Source organism: Vigna unguiculata, chromosome 1 (assembly GCF_037176805.1).
Source record: "Vigna unguiculata cultivar grain cowpea cultivar isolate G323 ecotype 2 chromosome 1, ASM3717680v1, whole genome shotgun sequence".
NCBI lineage: Eukaryota > Viridiplantae > Streptophyta > Magnoliopsida > Fabales > Fabaceae > Vigna > Vigna unguiculata.
This window is the reverse complement of record NC_140792.1, coordinates 31,205,071-31,223,947: the sequence shown is the minus strand read 5'-3', so window position 1 is coordinate 31,223,947 and position 18,877 is coordinate 31,205,071. Positions and strand designations below refer to the sequence as shown.

Genomic DNA, 18,877 nt, shown 5'->3' with positions numbered 1-18,877 from the left:
AAGATCTGTTTGAACAAAGTTTCAAGGTACTCATTATGCCGAGTACCTTGAAATTTATTTTCAAATGATTCCTTTTCTTATTCACTCCAAAATGAAGCTCAAAATGTTAAATTTTTGAGTTCAATAACCTCTTCTTTAGCAGTACAACAGTGCACCATGAGATGCATCTAAATACTTGAGATCAATACCTAAAAATGGTTAACAGTTGGATTAAAATTCATGATTAAAACTGTGATGTAGTTTAAAAAAGGTGAACAGAGTGTTTTCCTATGAACTCAGGAAAATAATAAGATGCTGATATACTTCAAAGTGTTTGATAAATGCTTGTGACTACTCATTCTTGTGACTAAACTTACAAATGGTACATCTTGCCAGTTAAGCATCAATGATATATGATTCTGAATGAATAACAATTTTATACATGCCAACCAGTGTAGGGTTCCATGTCTGAAACAGCGTGAAGAAGATAACAAGAACAGTTTTTGTCTAATCTCAGACATCGTTTTCACAAATTGTGGTCTTGTATGCATGTGAGTTGGTCTAGTAGTCACTGTAGGCATGGCCATTTGGGAGAACCCACCTTACATACACGATTAAGCTAAAGGTTTATGTAATTGAAAATGGACATCTACCAAACAAAATGACACATTTAAAGGAACAAAAAAGATTTGGAATTTTGTTATACTCTTTTACTACAAAATTGTTTTTCCATCATCATTTGTTCATCACATTCGTCCAACATTTTGAGTATTTTCCTTTCTAAGGTTTAATCTCAATCACGATGGACGCATCTACTGGTTTACAATAAATAGGATGATGATGATACCTTCTGCACCCTTTACATTTTTCTCTACCATCCTTTTTCAGCTCAACAAATTCTAAACCTAAAATTACCTCTAGTACTAGTATATACTTTGTAATAATAGATATAAGGTTTAAATATATCACTGGTAAACATTCATAACATATAAATTAATTATCACTTAATTAGTGAACCATAATTTAAATAAATATATTAGAAATAAATAAGATTAAGATAACTTGGTCAAAAATAATTATATTTATTTTCAATATTTAGTTATTTGAAGAATAGTCTTATTTATTTTTAATATTTATTTTACTTAGTTTTGACTAAATCGATGTTAGTCTAACACTAATGAAAATAATTTTACTTATTAAAAAACTTAAAAATAGTTAGTATCACGGTGAACTTTAACGTTTAACGTTAAACATACTCTATTAGCCTAACACAAATATTTTAAAAACAAAATAACCCGCATTGGTTTAGATATACTAAATCAATTTTATTAACATCCAAAAGCAAATTTTATTAGTGTCAGACTATACTGATACTAATTCTTATTAGTGTCGGCTGAACCAATATTAATTTCACAATAACATAATTATTTGCTAAGTTACAAATAATTTTTTATTTTTAATTAAAAAAAAAAAAATTAATCTTTTGTATCGTGTTACAATCAACTAAACCATCATAATTTGGTTGGTTAAGTTATGTTTTATTGTAATGATTATTGCTTTGAATACTTAAATGTTTTTTGTTTATGGGTAAAATTTGTCAAGAAACTAATACTAGAAGCAAGGTAGTAGTAGCTCTCGGAGAAAAAAAAAACAAAAAATCAAGCATTATAAAGAATTCTCCTTTCACCGTGTAAACAAACAAGTACATATATATAGTCGTAGAAAATTTACACAATTAAGTAAAATCATATAGGAGTTCATTCATAACTTCTAAACAAGGACAGTGGAAATTTGATCACTTTAAATTTTAAATAAGAACGATAACATTCATGTTAAACAAAAAAAGCTTATGATTAGCAAATAACCAAATGAAAGTATATTTCATTATTGCAAAGAGAGAAACTGTTTTTTACCTATCATCATGGATCCAAGCAAATCCAGGTCTGTTTTCACTATGCAAGTGTTCAAAATTCCATCAGATTTAGATAAAACAATAATTTTAAATAACTTAATGAACCAACTAATACATGTTTCAAACTATAACAAATAAAGTTCTCATAACTACAACAAAAACACCATGGTAGTCCTAATCGTAATCCAAAATTAGCAAAATGCTTTGTTGACTAATTAAACCTTCTATCCAAGTCATATAAAGTATATTCTGATTTGTTACTACAAATATAATGTCCAACAAAAGCGACAGAGAAGCATGAAACTAAATCAATTTGCCTCATGTTACAAATGCAAGAAATCCCAGCTCAGCAAGCACAAACATATATTTGAAAGTAAAACTTTGCATACAAAGCAACATGCAGAAATAATAACATTATCTGACATATAGTAAGCACCAATTCCAACCTTACATCACAAATACATTATTCTCACCCTCTAAAGTAATTGGTACCACAACTTTTTTAGTTAAACAGATAGAAATTGCAACATTGAGCATAAATGAAAATAAAGAATTGTAATTGGATGTACACTAAAAAAAAAACTATCAGTAGACAAAGTCTTTTATAATAATGAAATTCCGTCAAAAATTGCTTTCATTGCATTCATGATTGTCGTTGTCTGTCGATATCACCTCCACAGTATCACCTACACAATTGTCATTATCACCTTCTTTTCGCATCTTCCTTCTTCTCTACTTCCTCTCTTTTTTATCCACCTCCTCTTTCTTCTTCTCATTTTCCTTTTAAGCATTTCTAATTAATTTATAACAAATACATAGTTAGATTTTGTAGGATAATTGATGTCCAGTTTATTGATAGATTTACTCACAAATTTTAAAAAGTACGATTATCGATGAATTTACCAACCTATTTTATAAAAAGTAAATTAACAATATATTTTTTAGAAATTCAATTATCGACAAACTTTAAAAACAATCCATTATCGATGGATTTACCGAATAATTTTACCATGAAACGATCAAAGTCCAACGCGAAAACTTTGGTACTCATTTTATCGACAAAATTTAGCAACAAAAATATTCGTTGATAGTAAATATTATAAATTGTTACTGACATATATTTTTGTTAGTAATAAAAATTATAATTTATTGAAAAATATTATCGACAAATTTTATTGATAGATTTTCATTATTAAAAAATATTTTATCGATAATTAAAATTCTAAGATTCATCAGTAAAATTCATTGATAAATCAAAATTATTGATGTTTTTTTTTCTGCTGATAAATCTTGTCAATAATTTAACATTTTCTTGTAATGTCTCATTCTTCTTCTTTACATATATAAGTGATGAGTTAGGGTACTTACAAAGATACTTCAACATTCAAATCAATAATACGTCAGAGCATAAATAAGATAATATAATCAATAAATAATGTGTACCTTGTAAATAATGTCTTATTTACGGTACTCTAATAGCCCATTACCTAGAGGGGTCTGGATTAGTAGGTACAAGATGTCTTAATATTGATTAGTGTTTTATACTGTCTTAAACGTGACATTCCATTGAGTAGTTATTCTATGATTATATTGTCTTGAATAGGTGACCTCTTCTCGTCTTATACTATATAAATACCATCCAAAAATAACATTCGTATACTCCCACACAAATGGTATATTTCTAACAGAATTATCATCATTAATCTTAGTTTGAGCTAACAACATATATCATTCTACACCACACTAGAAATCTTGAAAAACTTGGAAATATCGATTATTTTTAACCATGATATGTTGGAAAGCCCTAAACTACTCATGGAAATTCAAACAATTAACAATGGCCAGTTCTAGATCATCTAGTGAATAAACAATGCAAAAACAACAAAGAATAATTTTATTCCAGTTCATCTAAACATATAAGATACTTTCTCATTATCCCTTAATATAACTTAAGAGATTCAAGAATTAAATGAATTATGACACTAACTACACAAATAAAATTTTTGTTACAATGAATACACAAATCACTCATTTTTTGTCTTGTCTTAATCTCCTATAACAGAAACAAGAAAACTCTATACTTCATTGATAGCAAAAGGTATTGTTACAAAAAAGGAATATAAAGGAAGCAGAAAACCTAACTAAATCAAACCTATCTTTATTGGATAATAGGTACTCACGCTATCAGAAACTTGTTGTAAGGACAGGACATGACATCGGAGTTGAAAAATGCGAGGGCCGTTTTTGCGAGAGAATCGAGTTTGAAGATCTTTCCATATCTCATGAGCGGTGGAAGTGAAGAGGATGCTTGTACAATCTCTTTCGAAACTAAGTTGTATAACTACGAGATGGCGGCACTATTTCCCCTAGAACAAGCTGGGAAAGAAGGATCATTGTCCGATGGTGGGGGTAGGGTTCCATTGATGAGTGAAAGTTTGTTCTTGACTGAGAGAGCAACCCTTATCACATGACTCCAAGTGATGTAATTTGTGTTATCTAAGGATTAAGAAGTAAGAAGAAGGTCAGGTCTTTACGAATGGTGTAAGAAAAGGGGATGGGTAGGATCTTGATGGGGTTCTTTAACAGTGGTGAATGAATTGTTGGTGTCGACAATGTAAGATCCGGGAAAATTAAATAAATAAATAAATATTTATTTAATAAATACAAGGGCGGAAATACCTAAGTTAATTAATGTGGAGAGAGAAAATAAGGAATAGTATTTGCTCAAGTGGTTGAAAGTACTTGGCTATTATGAGAAGATTTGGGTTCGAGTTTTATGGATACTATTAGTGTGTGAATTTAATTGTTTTATTATTTTAATAATATGCGGGACCATATGCAGTGATAATATAATCCTAGAAGTATAGGAATTATCATGAAATATGAATTGGTTGAATGGTTGTGCATTATACTTTGTAATGTGAAGGTTGTAGGTTTGAACCTTGGCTAGAATAAAATTATAAAATATTATATTTTTGCCTTAGGGACAAATTTGAGTAGATGAAAAGTTGGGGATAAGTTCTATGAATCTGGACATAGACAAGGGGATTTATGGGAGTTGATTAGCCATTAAAGACATAATTAGTTCAGATTTAATTGTTTTAATTTAATCAAATTAGTATTTTTTTAGGGATTTAATTAAATTATTATTTTTGGGTTTGGGTCATGTGGCTGTTTTTAATTTTTATTAGGGTTAAATATGTTTTTGGTCCCTTAACTTTTAGTAAATTTTGGAATTAGTCCATTTTGAAACTTTGGACCAATTTAGTCATTGATCTTTCGAAATATGTGGATTTAGTCCTTTTAATCAAATTTTGGTAGGTTTATTGGATGTTTCGTACGCATTTCAGAATTGTATTTGAGTTGTTTATACTGTTTGACACATTTTTGCTTTAATGTTAAATCAAATACTATTATGAAACGCACTTGAAATGTCAAATAAACTTAACAAAATTTGATTAAAAGGACTAAATTCACGCATTTCAAAAGATGGAGGACTAAATTGGTCCAAAGTTTCAAAATGGACTAATTCCAAAATTCACTGAAAGTTAAGGGACCAAAAACATATTTAACCCTTTTTATTATTATTATTTTCTCACTGCTACCACATGAAAATAGGGAACACCGAACCTTTGGGTCTTTTAAATCCTAAATCTTTAGTTAATTGGGGAGACCATAAGCATAAAGAAAAAAAAACACTTTTGAAGGTTAAGGTTATCTTAAAGAGTGGAGTGACGACGGCAGAGGAAACATTTTTTAGGGTTTTTGAGTGTGTAGAAAGAGAGAAAAAGAGAGTGGCAAGAGAAGGAATCGTGGGAAGCTGTAGAGAAGAGAAGTGAGTCAACAAGAGAGAAGTGTTGGAAGAACTACTTCATGAGGTAGGGGAAGCTTGACCTTGATCTGTGTTGTGTTTTATGCTTGTCATAGATTCTAGAATATTATATGTTTCCTTGCTACGCGTGGTATTGTTAAGAGTTTTCTGGGTGTTGAATGGGTAACGGGTGTAATGATGGATATTGTACCTGTTGTGGGTTCTGTTCCTTTGCTCTCTAATTGTGTTTTAATCTTGGTGATTGGTGGGCTACGATATGCAACAAGAAAGTGGATGTTTATCCACTCTAATTTACGTAGAGGTGGGTTCTCCTTGCATGATCAACCCAAGCTCGTGTTTTATGTTGTGTGAGCATGATGTTGGTGAATGATAGGGCCATGAGTGGTTTGTTTGTAGTGCATGAGACTTAGTTTTCCTCTCTTATGACTTTGGGATGCAACAGGTTTTGTTTGGGGTTTCATCTTTTCAACTCTTCTTTGAAGCTTTGTTGCATGAGCATTTAAAAACCCATAGCATGCATAGAGAGTTACTCTTTGTATTTTATGGTGCAGTGTGTGACTCATGCATTTTGTTTCATTACCCAATCACATAATTCATGTAAAATGGTTTCAGAACTTCATCATTTTGGTTTCAAAAATTCTTTGGTCGTTTTTGATTAATGTGAGTGTGATGCCAATGCTTAAGTCCACACGATTAGGTTACGCCAGTTGCATAATGAGTCCTTTGGTTTTGAAATGGTGCAACACTGGAGTGTTTATATTATGGTACATGGTGGGTGTTTTTAAATGTGTGGTACAACCAACTTTAATTATTTCACGTGAGGGGTATAGGATTCCATGGTATTCAGAAGGTTGTTTTTGTTTAATAGGTTTTTTTTTATACGTATGGGTCCCACTAGAGGTTTAAGGTGCATTAAAGTATTATTATGGTGTCATTGGGATGCGTGCTACTTATATCCTTCCATAATTCATAATGGTATCTATTTGTTTTTTTTTACGTGAGTGGTTACGTAATTATATTTTATAATTACAATTCCAATTTATATTAGATTGGAAATTTAAAGGTGTTGATTGAAATGTAATATAAATAATATGGTTTTGATATTATAAATAATTAAAGTACATTTTATTATATATATATATATATATATATATATATATATATATATATATATATATAAATTATAAAAGTTCTTGAAATCTAACTCATTTTGTGGGGATAACAGGGGTATTCATAATTTTGAATGTTGTTGTCATATTTGGGGTAATGCAAATTTTGTTGATTGTGATTATGGTGCTTAAGTATAGTACTTGGTTGCAAAGTTTAATATTATTCGAAATGTCTTATTTTCCTAAATTTTGTTTATATATCCTTGTTTATAGTTAGCTTACTCCTATTTGTTGTGTATGTGTTTGTTATTTGTGTGATGATCGTATGACGTATGTGTGATATGGGAGCGGGTGACCATACAGATGATTCGGGCATGGAGTAGATTGACGAGAGAAAGGGGTGAACTCGGGATTTCATTAGTTTTTATTAAATTATTTAAATTAAATATTAAAGATGTGTAATTTATTTTATTTGTCGTTGGTATTTGAACAGGTTTTGACAATCGAAGTTTTGAATTATGATATTTAATAAATCCAAATTCTAAGTTTTTCTTTAGTACGGTGCAAAAATAATCGTTTTGCTAAAAGTATATATTCTTTTATAACTCATCTGACATCCAATAAAATTGGGGTGTTACAGACAGTGGAACCCATAGAAAAGCACAAGAACAAAAAGAAGGACAAAGAGCGGAGAAAAGGAAAACCTAGAAAGGGAAACGAAGAGAGAGAGAAAGAGAGAGAGTTATTGTTCTATTGATACCATATTACATAAACAAGAAAACTCTTTAATTGATTGATCAGAAAAGGTACAATTACAAAAAGGGAATATAAAGGAAGCAGAAAACCTAACTAAACCAACTAAGCTAACAGAACATAACCAAACCAGAATAAGGTTAGGCTAATAACTCCTTCTATGACTACGTCCTCAAAACAAGTAACAAAGAACTCTACACCAGTGCAGGAAGGGCCTTTGGCAGCGGTTGTTTTTAATATTCTGCACCGGTTCGGGAATCGAAGCATATTGGGGCGAGGCCAAAAGAGCATAGCTTTTGGCCTCGGTTAAGAACCGAAGCCACAGAGACCCCTTCTGCCTCGGTTTTCACTGCACCCGAGGCCATAGACCCTGCCTTTTGCCTCGGTTTTCACTGCACCCGAGGCCATATGGGCTTTTTTTTTTTTAAATTCAATACCCTTTTGGCCTCGGTTTTGCTTGCACCCGAGGCCATATGGGCTTTTTTTTTTTTTTTTAAATTCGATACCCTTTTGGCCTCGGTTTTGGTTGCACCCGAGGCCAAAAGCACGCTTTTTGCTTCGGTTTTGGTATGAACCGAGGCCTTATATGCTGTTTTTTTTTTAAATGCAGTTTCTGTTTTGGTGTTATTCCCACATTTAAACCTACAAATTTTGTTCAGCACCCAGCACAGACCAGAATAGACCAGAACAAAATATTTTAAAACACATCCACAATTCAAATTCATTTAAAAGACAATTACAAATCATTTACAATCAAGATACATGTTCTAATCAATAGTATTGTACATTTCAATTATATATTTGGCACATGCTATCCTACCAAACTTGATGGACTTTGCGGGAATTGCTGCAGGACTCTTGAATGTCTACAAAATAATAGATTAAGTTAAGTTAGTATATAAAAAGGAAATATTGCAAAGTATTCATTTTAATTCAAATATATATTACCGTTTTCCAATTTGTTGTAATACGAGCATGCACAGTGGTTGTCATCCATTGCATTATATAATAACCGCACTCATATGAGCCGGTTTGTCTATTACACTACATTATATTAACAACGTTACAATTAATTAAGGAAGAAAATCAAGTAAATAATCATGAAGATATGGATAGGAATATCAAACCTGGAGAGAACACCATACAAGACCTTTTGCCTTAGCCGTTGATCTCCCTAACAACATGTTATGTGCAGCAATTGAACTATGATATAGGGAATAAGTTAGGATATTTTTATATAACATGTCATATTCATAAGATTGATATTGAGGTTCTTACCAATCTATCACTTGTCTAAGATGGTTGGGGGGAGGGCGATGCAAAGAGCAAAACCACACAGCAAGGTTCTCCCTTAGGGAAACCACAAGTAACTGCCAATGACGCCTGATAAGAAAATAAATTCATTGGTATGCATTAAAATGACTGATTATATTCATAAGTTAACAAAAATGACTTACCCAGCAACATAAGGGACAAAATAAATTTCTTTTCCACGTTGAAAGCATTTGGTCACATATGCTTGGATGTCATCAAACTTGTTGCCTTCATGGGTGAGTTGGGGGTCTATAAACCCATATAGATCATTCAGCCCCATAGTCCGTCACATCTTCTCTCAGTTGCATGCCATCTAAGGTTTTTAGCGTCTTTAGGATTTGCAAACAAACGCTTAAGTCTGGGCACGATTGGAAGGTACCAGACTACTTTCAAAGCAGATCCTTCCTTCTCTATTTGACCATTATCTTCACTGTTTCTTTTCTGCTTGTACCGTGATGACCCACACTTTGGACATTTTTTCAAATCTTCAAATTCTTTTCTGTATAATATGCAATCATTAGGACATGCGTGTATCCTTTTATACTCCATACCCATCGGACAAAGAATTTTCTTGGCGTCATAGTTTCGAGTGGGTAGAGTATTTCCTTCGGGAAGCATTTCATTCAAGAGCACGAGCAATTTTGTGAAGCTTTTATCTGTCCAACTGTTGGTCGCTTTCAAATTCACAAGTCTTAAAACCGCTGATATTCGCGTGAACTTAGTTGAACCAACATACAACGGAGTTTCCGCATCAGCAGACATCGTCTCATACACATGCGCTTGTGCAAAAGCTTCTGCACCAACATCCCGTATCATGTCCTCCATATTGTCTTCTTCTACTTCTACTTGCTCTTCAAATTGCTCTTCCCATCGCTCTTCCCGTCGCTCTTCCTGTCGCTCTTTCATGGAAGAATTAGCAAGATATTCAGTCCGAGAAACAGTTGGAATGTGTATTAATTCGCCGTGCCATGTCCATATTGTATAACTTCTAAGGAAACCATCACAAATAAGATGTTCCCTAACTTGAGTTGCATTCAATTTTCTTCCATTCAAACAATTGACACAAGGACATCTGAACTTCACCTCATCATCACTTCTCCCCTCATAACGTTGCGCAAATTTTATAAATTCCTCTACTCCATTCTCATACTCAGTGCTAATACGTGGTAAATTAATCCAATCTCGATCCATACTGAAATTGTGTGATTAATTTCAGTAATCTTTGAATCAATGCTCATGTCGTAATGAAGGTGTGACCCTATCCCATTTAAGAAGATTCACTTTCTTTATTTTATTGGTACATATTACTTTTAAAATACAAATCTTAAATTTCACGAAATTTTGCCAGCATTTCGCATTGGCCTTCAGGATACACGAAATGAAAGTGATTATAAACCACAATCAAATATGCACCCGAAGATCAATACAAAACACAATTGACAAATATTCATGAATTTTAAGATCTTTATTTTAAAATATATATATATATATATGCACTAATAAATTACTAGAAAGTGATTAATCTTCTTAAATTATCCAATCGGACAATTCAAGATTCAATACATTTAAATTATTAGTATTGTATCCCCTTATATCTAATTTTAAAAAAAAAAGGTAGTTTTTTCAACATAAAAACTCGGGAACAATACATAATTTTCGTATTGAATCTCAAACGGGAAACTAAGGCTAACTCACAAATCAAACAAATATTTAAGTAAATAATAAACCACACACACACACATATATATATATATATATATAACATATTACTAATACATAATAAACAACAAAATCTTACAAAATAATAGAATTAAGAACCTGGGAGTGTGAAAATTGAATGACAATGGAAGATGATGCACACCCACGATACTGAGGTCTTCAAGAGCTATAAGAGGTAATAAAATAAATAAGAGACCGTAAAAATAGCAAAAGAAAAACGCAAAAATCAACCAAAAATGTCATCAAAATGCAAAACAATTACCTAAATCATAAAAAAATATACAAAACGAAAGAAAAAATAACGCGTTTTGAATTTACCCCGGACAGAATTGGCGGTGCAACGGTGGTTGGAAATGGCGAATGAGGCGCAAGATACTCGCCGGAGCAGTCACACGGAGCAGCAGTGCAATGTTTGTCGCCAAGTGGTGGCTGTGGGGAACCGTGGCGAAGTGGGGCGACGAATGCACGACGGAGGGCGCGACGTACGCACAACCAGAGGCAGCGGTGGCGCGCAGGAGGCCGCAACAGAGGAGCGACGGTGGCGCGACGGAGGCCGCAACGAGGGCTGGACTGTGGTGCGACGGTGGTTGCTTCCTTTTCGACGGTGGCGCGACGGTGGCTGCCTCCTTTTCGCCTGTTGTTCGGTGGCGGAGCAAGACCGACGACCTAAACTTCGTGGACGGAGGCGCAATCGGCGATGGAGAGGTCGCCTGACGGAGGGCACGGTGGGGGATCCCTTCGCGAGAGAGAAGATGATGAACAGTGAGGGTTCGCGCGATTTGGGAACATAAATAAAGGATATGGCCTCGGTTCTGTAAACACCCGAGGCAGAAAGAACGATAGGCCTCGGTTCTTCGCCACCCGAAGCCAAATCTTCCGTTATAGGCCTCGGTCCTTTGACACCCGAGGCCAAAGTGTGTGCTGTCAGTGGCAATTTTGTAAATCTGGGGGCCACAGATGGGTTATAGGCTTCGGTTGGTTGAGAACCGAAGCATAAAACTGGTTATATGCTTCGGTTGATTTGGGACCCGAGGCAAAATGCTGAGAAAAATTTCAAAAATGCCACCGCCTCCTTATAGGCTTCGGTCCCGCTGTAACCGAGGCCTATAAGGCGAGTTAAAAAGCCCATTCTGCACTAGTGCTAATATAAAATATAATTTAAAGTCATTAAGTTACTTCACGTTTTGAATAAACGCAAAGACTTAACTCAACCACAAAATAATACTTAGCAACTTATGAACACTAGAAAAATATAAAGCGCTTATGTGTGTTTCAACTTTTAGTTTGAATCCTTTATTTAGGTTGTCGAAGATAATCGATGCTTAATCTTATTTTTCTTGGATTTTCTTCAATATTCAATATCAAACATGTAGATCATGCGTTGTGTTATTTGAATGGAATCTTTAAAGAAAAATTTACATATTTTGTAACTCTATCTTCGCTTCATAAGAAAACAATTCAAAAACATACAATAATAAAAGCATGATTATATTATAAATCACAACAAATTTCTTATGTTTTTTTTTTTATGTTCTGATATAAGTATTGTAAAATATAAACTTTTTATATAAAAAAATCCTTTCATTAGTCATTCAAAACGTATATGATATTACAAATTTATCAATCAGATTGATTTTATCTCTAGAATACCTTTATGATTACGATTTTGGTTACAAAAGATATCTCAATGTGTAAAAGTTCATTGAGCTAATGATATGATAAGCTATAGCTCACACAAGACATGCATTACAAACTTCATGTAATAATACATATATCTATCTTACTAGCTTCACTACAAGAAAATGTATGCTTCATTATTAACTAATTTTAGTTATCAAAAGTTGTTGGTCACTATAGTAACAAATTTAGATACTAGTTTAAAAAATAAAAAATTATCGGTTACTAAAATAGTTACTTTTATAAATAAATAATTATAATTGGTCACTAAATTAGTCATTAATTAATTAGAGACCAATTTAGAACCTAATTCATTTTGGTAGCCAAAATCGAGGGAGCTAATTTTTAGTGACCAATCTTCTTTAATAGCCAAAACAATGATAGCTAATTTTAAAGACCAATTTAATGATCAATTATAATTTTTTATTCATAATAGTTACTATTTCAGTAATTAATAATTTTATACTTTATAAATTTGTATCTAAAATGGTCACTAAAGTGATTAATAATTTTTAATCATTACAATTGGTTGCTAATAAAACATTTTCTTATCATGATTGTTCGATGTATGTTACTATTTAAACTCTTTATAAAAGTTAATAAGGATTAGACCTTTAGATGCATAAGTTCTTGTTAAACGAAACCTCCCATAATTGACTTCCTTCTTCTTGAAACTTCAAACTTCTATTTCTCAATCAAAATTATGAAAAAAAAGTAATAACTTATTAAACCAATGACAATAATAATTTGATTATCATAATATAATAATTAAAAATAAATTAAGATAGTTCATTGTATAAAAATTGTGAAAACAAAGATAAAACAAAATCTGATATAATATTTTAAGTAATTATGACACTTAACTTTTTGACAATTCTAAACCGATGAAACTATTAAAAAATAACATTCGTTTGAATGTATATTAGATTCCAATATATCTGTTGAGTTTTTTTACTGAATATTAAAAACATATTATTTTAATACTTTAAAGATAATTTTAATATATTTTAAAATTTTAAATTTAATGATCATCGATATATTTTGATTTGAAAGTACAACAAAAGAGCAATAAAAAAAAATCAGTAAAAAATTCAAATAATGGATCGACAATTAACTTAATCCAATGCAATTGTGCTTTAATAACTGATATTTTTCTTATTTAAAAGCCCGAGACAATAGATAAAGAAAAGGAGGGAAGAGGATTGAAATAAAATGAGGCATCGTAAATATTTGAAACGAAAGGAATAGGCCATATATTACAATTTATTGATAATATAAAAAGGGCATAAAATCTCTCTCCGCTGGAACGGACTTAATCTATGTCGTAATTATCTTCATAAAATTAAGAAATCGAATGATGTGACCGAAAAGGGTGAGAGAATTGCTTGTATCTTGCTTTCAACATTCACCGCCGAACTCGTTTGTGGCACCACCTGCGTTTAAAATGAAAACAACATAAATTATAAATCACATTAAAAAAAAAATCATTAACAAATGTCAGTAATTGATGTTAGCTTTTGTATTCAACAGAGTTTTGAGAAAAAAGCAAAGGTACCTTGGTAGGTTGTGCGAAGGAATTCTCATCCATTACGTTGTCTGATGTAAGCACTGTCTTTGTACAACCAAATTGTTGTCCCACTGGGAACCCATCTATGCTTATGTCAATCGTCTCTGTGCCTCTTCCGAAGTTTACTACCTGTGCAGATCAAATTCAACAACTCAAACATACATTTCTTTATCAAAGCTAATCTAATTAAAGACATGTTTTTATATTGTTTCAGAATCTTACCTTTATTCTTATGTAATTTTTATTCTCTGTAGAATCTTTCCAACTAATTGCAGATGCAATAAGTTGATTAGATGAAGTAGTGTTGAGTGTTGAGGGGAGAAATGTTGCTCCACTAGACTCAACAAAAAGCTTTTGCACCCAATAGCTGGGTGTTCCATACATCTGATAAGAGTCGAACACAATTGCATCGGGAATCCATCTGAAAAATCACACACAATAATTTCATCAACCTCATCTTATACATTCCAGCCAATAAAATCTTCTGGGTAGATAAAAAATGTGGTAAATGGTAGAAAATTACTTCCTATCGTTTATATTTGAGAAAAGTGGTGCATAAGCAACCATGTCGACAATATCACTGCATCAGAAACATAAAAAAAACATGTTAGAATATGGTTAATGTAAAAAAAAAAAAAAAACATTAAAAGAAAAAAAAAGAACTAAACCTGTTCTTTTCAAGGCCAATAAGAAATGCAGCTTCAGCCACAGCAGCCAGGAGACTTCCATTTCCAGCGTCTTTTCTCCATACAGCAAACTCACTCACAAAAGCCTATATTCATTATATATATTCACGTATATCAAACTATGCATAAATCAACAATGAATATAGAGTTCATTAAAACTAAAAATTGATCAAACCTTTGGACCAGATCGTGCGGTGCGATCGAACTGAGTAGACATGGAAAATAAGTCTTTGGAGGTTGTGTAAGTCTAACAAAAACAAAACATTGAGAAGTATAAGTTGACAAATGAAAAAACACAAATATTTGAAGCAACAAATGAAAGTTCAAGAATTAATATTTACATGAAAATCAAACAAATCAGCTGGATGCTTTAATGGTGTGACAGAAGCATCACAATTTGAGATGAGTTTAATATCTGGGTAGGCAGATCTTATAGCATCATGTATCTTAAGGTAATTTGCTGCAAAAAAGAAAAAAAAAAAGTATAAAAAATTTTAGTAGTTAAATCAATAAATTTAGAATCGTGACATATATGTGGTCATAGAATGATACCTTGATAATTGGAAAATTCACAATCTTCATTTCCAATGGCAACATATCTCAAATCAAATGGTTTAGGATGTCCCAATCCAGCTCTAACAGAACCCCACTTTGATTCAGGAGACCCTTTTGCGAACTCAATGCCATCAAGGGCATCCTTTTAATACAAAGATTTCAAAACATGAGCACTCAATTGTATATACAGTTTCAAGAATACCAAAAAGAAATGAGTATCAGAAGAAAATTATACTTGCACGTAAGGTCCCAAATCTGATGGATTAATTTGTTCATTACGGCTGAAACCTAAATCAGAAACACAATTAGTTAGAAAACAAAGATAAAATCAAAAAATTTATGTTGTTGGGAATGAATCTGAGCTATGGCAAGAAGAACATCTATATAATATACCAGCGTTGAACACCCATATGGGCAATGCACCAAGGTCCTCTGCTAGCTGCAAAACAAATATTAAATCATTATATTTATTTAAATAAAGTAGGAAAATTTTAATCATAGTTTTAAAAAAACAATCAAAATTGATTTTTTAACTAAATTTTGACAATTCTCTTATAATCTCAAATAACATTTTCTAAATAATTTTTCATTATTTTATTTTTTTTTATATTTCAAAACTATTTAAAAGATATTAAGTTGTAGAAGAAAATTTTCAAAATTTAATTATCAAAATGTTATTTTCCAAGAATAATAAATACTCACTTGGAGATATTCCAAATAACCAATTCCATCGTCACTCCAATAGTTCCAAATATCATTGTTGTGACCTGGTCTCTCTTCCCATGCTCCAATTGTATCTTTCCACTGATATTTGTTTTGCAGATGATATCCTTCAACGTAGGTGCCACCTAATTAATGCAATGGACAAGGATAAACAGAGTTAATTACATTTTATAATTATTAAGTGAATCTTATATATTGCTACCTCGATATATATCTAAATCACATAGAATCTGAACATACCAGGAAATCTCATAAACTTTGGTTTCAAATCTGCCACCATTTGAAAAAGATCCTTTCGGAAGCCATGACCCTGTTTGAAGAGAAGATATTTAATTCATGTGAAGAAAAAGAAGAATAAAACAAAATAGATTAATAATTACTAACCATGTAAGTGTCCAATGGCATGACTGAGATTTGGTCAAACAGGTAACTCCCTCCCTTGCTTGTCGTTATTTGAAGACTTGAATAGTGATTCGTAGCCTTTGCTTCCACCTCTGTCTCCACCTTTCTCCATTTTCCATCTTCAGGAACTTGCCTGAACCATCACAACAAATATTTTTAACTTCACTTTTATTTTCAACGATTCAATCACGAATGATACGATAAGTTTTGTAAAATAAGATTGGAATTATCTTTTGTACCACTGATTTTAAGTGTGATCTCCGACAATAATTTCAACAATGTCTTTTAATTATGTGAAAATATCAACTTACGTTATATTTGATGAGACCTCTATAACACCAACACCTGTGAATGAAAGTTGAAAATTAAAGTCTCCTTCCTCTCCTTCTGATTTAATATGATACACCACCTTATACCTTTTTCCTTGCTCGATATTCTGATCACGAAAGGAGCAGTTTTAGAACGACAAAAATTCATTCATACAATAAACTATTAACATTTTCTCAATTTCTTATGGAAATAAAAGCACAATGTTATGTGAGTTTGTTAATATATCATTTTTTATTTTTTAAGAAAAATACGTGCATGTGTGAATATGAAATATATATTATAATTTTGCTTACCATGCCCCAGTAACCAGGGTTAGAAATACCAACGCCACCACTTGGACAAGGGTTCTTATCATTACAATGCACCTCCATTTGTAATGCAGCTTTATTACGCTCAAAACATGAGCTATCATTAATTGATACAGAAATGAATGATTCATTTCCTATAATTGACCAAACATTCAAGGTATTGTTCGGGCCTCTAACTTCAAATCCTAATATTATTAGCAGAAAAATTCAAAAATCGGTTAAAATATACTGAAATCTAATTTACTTCGATATGGAATGAAAAAACAAGATTAAGAAAACTTAGAATTAAGGAAATAACCTTTATTGCGAACAAGTTCTGCCCACAGTCCTCCGGCACAAGCATGATTAATCTCCTGCAAAAATAATTTCAATGAAATTGGTTACTTTTAGGAAATTCAAATGCAATTGGTTTTTTCTTGTATGTATTAGATTTGTTATAACTAATCTTTTATTTAAAAGTTTCTTGATAGTTAAAAATTCAGTTTTAAACTAAAAATTGTATATGTTTATATATAAGTTAATAAACATAATAATTAACTTATACAGAAAATTTAATTCGTATGCGATTACATAAGTAATTATATAACTAAAAATCAAACAGAGGTAGTTGACATAATTCACAAAATAAAACATAGAGATGCAAGGAAAGTGTAATCATGACCATCTTTATATATATATAAAAGTACCTCAACGAATACTCCAAGGAAAGTGTCAGGAATTGGAATTGTTTTTGACGAAACAGTAGTAGCATTATGAACAATTAGGGTTGAGTTTGCATCAACACAGCAATGCTCAAAACTAAGAAAATAAATGGCGAATAAGAAATAGAACATGACATGTAATGAAGCTTTTGAAGAACAAGACGCCATTCTTAACAAATATTATATGATGATACATTATTGTCTAACAAATAGACCATATTTATAAGCAAGAAAAAAACCTATAAAAGGAAAAATAAATTATCATGCTTATCTATTATGCCAGGAAGGAAAAACTTTAAATCCTTTAAATAGTTTAAGAAAATTATAATACTTATAACACTTTAACAAAATATACAACTATCAGTAACAAATCTCTTATTATTATATATTTATTGTCACCTTCTCATCAAAGTAACATATCAAACTAATAACTTTATTGCATAAGTACTACAAAGTAAACTTTAATCCCAATATACAAAGGTTTAATTTATTGATAATATAGAAACATTCTGTTGTTGGCAATTTTGAATGGACAACAGAATGAATAGTATAAAATATAAAAATGTCTTATATTGATATATAAAAAAATATAAAGTATTATTATCAAGAATAAGGAATTAATTAATGTATGAAGAGCTGGTTACAGATTTGTGCATTATTTGAAACATTCCTTTTAACACATCTTCTGAAAATTATAAAATCATAACTAAAACCCACTAAATTATGTATTAATATCTACAACTTTTATTATTTTGACTAAGTTTTAATAAATAATATAAATTAATCCCTCATTTTTTTAATTATTAAGTTTGTAAAAAAAATCTATAATTAATATTCTTTAATTAATTATATCATTATTTTTTATTAATTAATTAATTTATTTATTTATTTATTTGTACTTGTGCAGTTTGTTTACCAAGTTAGGATAAAGAAAGTTTGTCGTTTCTTATTTGTATATAAAATCTTAAAAGGCAGATAATTAGAACTCAGCAAATATGTTTACAACTTTTAAAGATCTGTTCTAAATAATTAGGAAAATCATCATGAAAGATAATATTGTTTTAAAGTATGTGTAGTTCCTTTTTTTTTTCTCAAAAAGTTTTTTTTTTTCATCCAACCTATTAATGACACAAGGATACCATTTCTTGTTCAGATATGTTTTTTATATCTGTAAAATAGTTTTTATAATTTTAGTCTCGATAAAAAAATATATTTTTCTTCTTAAAAAAATTCATTTTTGTTTTTATCTTAATAAAATTTGTTGATTTTTGTTTTGATACTTTAAAATACTTTTTCTTTGTTTTTCAAGA

The 18,877-nt window shown here is 31.1% G+C and overlaps 1 protein-coding gene and 1 long non-coding RNA gene across 2 annotated transcripts; both read right to left on the bottom strand.

The window, feature by feature from the left end:
- Positions 1 to 8,712: 8,712 nt before the first annotated feature.
- Positions 8,713 to 9,169, bottom strand: LOC146888864 (uncharacterized). Its single transcript, XR_014993284.1, has 3 exons — positions 9,043 to 9,169; positions 8,864 to 8,968; positions 8,713 to 8,788 (listed from the first exon to the last, which is right to left on the bottom strand). It is a non-coding gene; the product is annotated as an uncharacterized LOC146888864 (long non-coding RNA).
- A 4,297-nt stretch (positions 9,170 to 13,466) lies between these two features.
- On the bottom strand, positions 13,467 to 17,735 carry LOC114190462 (alpha-L-arabinofuranosidase 1-like). The gene is made up of 17 exons (XM_028079359.2): positions 17,553 to 17,735; positions 17,165 to 17,219; positions 16,852 to 17,051; positions 16,540 to 16,664; positions 16,211 to 16,361; positions 16,067 to 16,136; positions 15,806 to 15,951; positions 15,497 to 15,542; positions 15,339 to 15,391; positions 15,101 to 15,245; positions 14,890 to 15,008; positions 14,724 to 14,795; positions 14,531 to 14,634; positions 14,386 to 14,442; positions 14,085 to 14,283; positions 13,851 to 13,991; positions 13,467 to 13,728 (listed from the first exon to the last, which is right to left on the bottom strand). The coding sequence occupies exons 1-17, from the start codon at positions 17,733 to 17,735 to the stop codon at positions 13,630 to 13,632; spliced, it is 1,965 nt and encodes a 654-aa protein (XP_027935160.1). The 3' UTR covers positions 13,467 to 13,629.
- Between the last annotated feature and the right edge of the window lie 1,142 nt (positions 17,736 to 18,877).

Excerpts from the sequence above, each read along its gene's own strand:
- LOC114190462 (XM_028079359.2), bottom strand. The coding sequence starts at position 17,735 with ATGGCGTCTTGTTCTTCAAAAGCTTCATTACATGTCATGTTCTATTTC. Across the intron at positions 17,052-17,164 it reads AGAACTTGTTCGCAATAAAG|GATTTGAAGTTAGAGGCCCG; the intron begins GTTATTTCCTTA and ends TAATAATATTAG. Across the intron at positions 13,992-14,084 it reads AAAATTACATAAGAATAAAG|GTAGTAAACTTCGGAAGAGG; the intron begins GTAAGATTCTGA and ends TGATCTGCACAG.